A 3,526-nucleotide genomic window follows, 5' to 3' on the forward strand; every position below is an offset into this window, starting at 1 on the left:
AGTGACCAAGCAGTTATGTATTCTTTACAAAACGGGTTTACGAATGTAGCCTATTAAGCGGTGAATTGAGGCACGTGTGAGCTTTTGATTTTCTCACTAACATGCACGGCCGTGCCAAAAAAAAAAGTTTGCAAAGAAAAGTTAAAACAACATAAAAGGTGTAGTAGCTATTTCTGATATTGCTGGTTGCCATAGTAACCATAACCTAACAACCATGTCAAGTAAAATATGTAATTACGACCCTGAAAGGTTTTTCCTATTATTTCCTTCATTTTCTTCATCAGATAGGATCATGTACATGTCATTTATAACAAACAGTATATCAACACATAGTTTTTAGTACAATTATACAAGACAAATACAAACATACAAGCTTATGGAACTTAAACAGAAGGGTCTCCAAAATAAGCCGAGGCTTGACGGTATGGAGACTTTATGCTTACCTACTCTGAATAGAATAGGAAATAGAGAAAGGGAGAAATAGGGAAGGGTAGGGGGAATAGGGAAAGTTACAGAGTGTATGGGTACCACTCCAACTACTTTGCAATAATAGTAATGATGATAAATACAATATGATAATGATACGTGTATTAAAGTTAAAACGTTCAGTTGCCTTTGCCGGAGTAATGACCGAATATGCACTATGAAAATAATAATATGTGAATACAAAATATCTTATACGTATTGTTATCTGACATTGAATAAAATATATCGTGCTTGTTTTATGTACGCAGTAATGGTAAGGCACATCGTGCACATGTATGCTCATAATATATACATGATGTATCCTATACATACATGTACATACTCATATTCATAATATGGATAGATAAATAAATCGATATATGTATGCACACATCCATGCATTATGTATCACGTACATATTCATATACATTTGATTATAATACAATAAAGGAATCAGAATGTTATCCTGGGGAATACTGCTTAAGGAGGTGAAGTTTTACAGCCATCTTAAATGAATACATAGTGGTCATGTTTTTAATTTCAATGGGAAGGAAATTCCAAGTGTCAGGGCCGGAGTGTTTGATAGAATGATGCGCGAGTGCGGTTTTGGGGTTAAATAAATGTAAATTTGTGGATTGTCTGGTTGGATAAGAGTGAATCTCTGAATTTGTCCGAAATATTATGTTAAATATTGGAGGCAAGAGGGTTGACTTGAGACAAAACATAAATACAGCTTTTTGGAGAAAATTTATATCATTTATCTTAAGGGATTTAAGCTGGAAAAACAATGGGTCGGTGTGATCTCGAGAGCGTGCTCGACTGCACACTCGTATTGCTTTTTTCTGTAGGAGAAGTATACGGTCTGTGTTACATTTGTGGGTTGCCCAGATAATGTTGCAATACGATATATATGGTAAGATTAAGGCATTATACAGGGTAAACAATACACGAGTTGGTAAAAAATACTGAAGCTTAGTTAACAGGCCAACGTTTCGGGATATAGGCAAAATGATGTGTTTTACATGATCATCCCATTTTAGGTTTTCATTTATATACACACCAAGAAAATATTTATTAAATATTTTCCTTTCAAGAGATATACCATCAATATACAATTCATATTCTGGTAGATCAGCTTTTTTTACATTTAAAATGAATGAAATTAGTTTTGCTTAAATTAAGTGCCAGTATATTACTTTTAAACCATGTAGATAATTTCGGTAATTCATTGTTCAAAGTAGCAACTAGGTGGTTTAGGTCAGCATGTGAGTAAAACACATTTGTATCATCGGCAAATAATATATACTGTAACATAGATGATGCGTTTGAAATATTATTAATGTAAATTAAAAACAAGAACGGCCCTAAGATCGAACCCTGGGGAACTTTTTTTTTTTGATGGAGGGCGCTATACACTGAGACGCACGCGGCAATTTCGTTTGTCTCGCAAAAGTAACAAAATTTCACCAAATTGGGACGTCTACTTCATTTTTTCGGGTCTCACATTCTAACAAAACGACAAAGTTAGAAACATCGCCTGAGGATGGACCAACAAAAATCTGCTCGGCCGCAACGGTTAGCCGCTACAAAGGCAAAAAACTATGGTCCTTCTGTGAGAAAACCCGCAACCCAGGTACGTGCAAACAGCCCGTCAAGTCCGAACCCGAAGGTCACTAACCCTACGCCCATGACTCCGGCCGCTTCCCAGCGAGAGTCGTTGGAAGGCCAAACAGCCAGCGATGCGGAATCTGTTGAACTGGTGCCTGATGACGTCACAAATATGGCTGTCGCATCCACGACGGTAACCAACCCAACGCACCCAGATCGAGGCACCACTATGCCCGCCGACAAGGAAGCACCGGCCTCTGCACCTCCCAATGTGCAAACCCCTGGAAGCTTGGACGCATATTTCAAGGAAGCTACCAGCGGATTCAATAAAATGATCCAAGACGCTGTCGACAAGTTCCTTGGGAAGTTGAGCGATCTTGAGGCCAACATTGAAGCTTCTATCCAATTTGAGAGCAAACGGGTCGATGATCTCGAAGTCAAACAAAAGGAAATGGAAGGTAGAATGAAAAGAATGGAAAAAGAAATTGCCGAACTCCGCTCCGAAGTATTGAAGAACAAAGCGGAAACACACAAAACCGAAAGAATATCTAGGAGGAATAACATCCGCATCGTGGGAATCCCTGAAACACCAAATGACCAGAGGGAAGACTGCGCCCACATCGTCGAAGACATCCTGCGGTCCAAATTCAAGATGACCACAAAGGTGGAGCGAGCTCATCGTGATGGTCGCAAGGTGGAAGGTCGTCCCAGGCACATCTTGATAAAGTTTCTCTCATACAGAGAAAAAGTAGATGTCATCCGTCGTGCCAGGGAAATCCTAAAGGACGAGCGATATTTCATGATCGACGACTTGACGCAGACTGACCTGGAAGAAAAACAGAAATGGAAGAAACAAGTCCAAGAAATGTACAGCAAAGGTACCAAGTTGAGATTCTATGCCGGAAAATGGCGCCAAACCGGAGGCGCTCCCTTTAATTTCGAGTGAGTAGTCATCTCCTATATACATTTCTTATAACTTCAACTGAAGTTTTGTGTACCCTACAGAGAAGATTAGTAACATTGGCCCAGTTGTACATGATTATGATATGACAGATACTTATTGTCCAGCATGAGTAACTCAGAAATCATAGTTTTAGGTATACCTACTGCACTAAAAAAAATTCTTACAACCTCAACTGAAGTTTTGTGTAGCCTATAGAGAAGATCAGTAACATTGGCCCAGTTGTACATGATGATGCTATGATAGATACTTATTGTCCTACATGAGTAACTCAGAAATTATATTTTAGGTATACTTATTGCACTCAAAAATTCTTATAACTTCAACTGAAGTTTTGTGTACCCTACAGAGAAGATCAGTAACATTGGCCCAGTTGTACATGATGATGCTATGATAGATACTTATTGTCCTACATGAGTAACTCAGAAATTATATTTTAGGTATACTTATTGCACTAAAAAATTCTTATAACTTCAACTGAAGTTTTGTGTA

At 38.3% G+C, this 3,526-nt stretch overlaps 1 protein-coding gene across 1 annotated transcript; it reads left to right on the top strand.

Annotated features, from left to right (window-relative positions):
- The first annotated feature begins 1,984 nt into the window (after nt 1–1,984).
- On the top strand, nt 1,985–3,246 carry LOC139736545 (uncharacterized). The gene has a single exon (XM_071647294.1). It carries the CDS (start codon nt 2,009–2,011, stop codon nt 3,017–3,019), a length of 1,011 nt encoding a protein of 336 aa, XP_071503395.1. The 5' UTR covers nt 1,985–2,008; the 3' UTR covers nt 3,020–3,246.
- Nucleotides 3,247–3,526: the final 280 nt, after the last annotated feature.

Source organism: Diadema antillarum, unplaced genomic scaffold, assembly GCF_040938485.1.
Source record: "Diadema antillarum isolate AM-2024a unplaced genomic scaffold, OU_Dant_1.0 seq00000652_RagTag, whole genome shotgun sequence".
Taxonomy (NCBI): domain Eukaryota; kingdom Metazoa; phylum Echinodermata; class Echinoidea; order Diadematoida; family Diadematidae; genus Diadema; species Diadema antillarum.

Coding starts and splice junctions, on each gene's coding strand:
- LOC139736545 (XM_071647294.1), top strand. CDS start 2,009: ATGGACCAACAAAAATCTGCTCGGCCGCAACGGTTAGCCGCTACAAAG.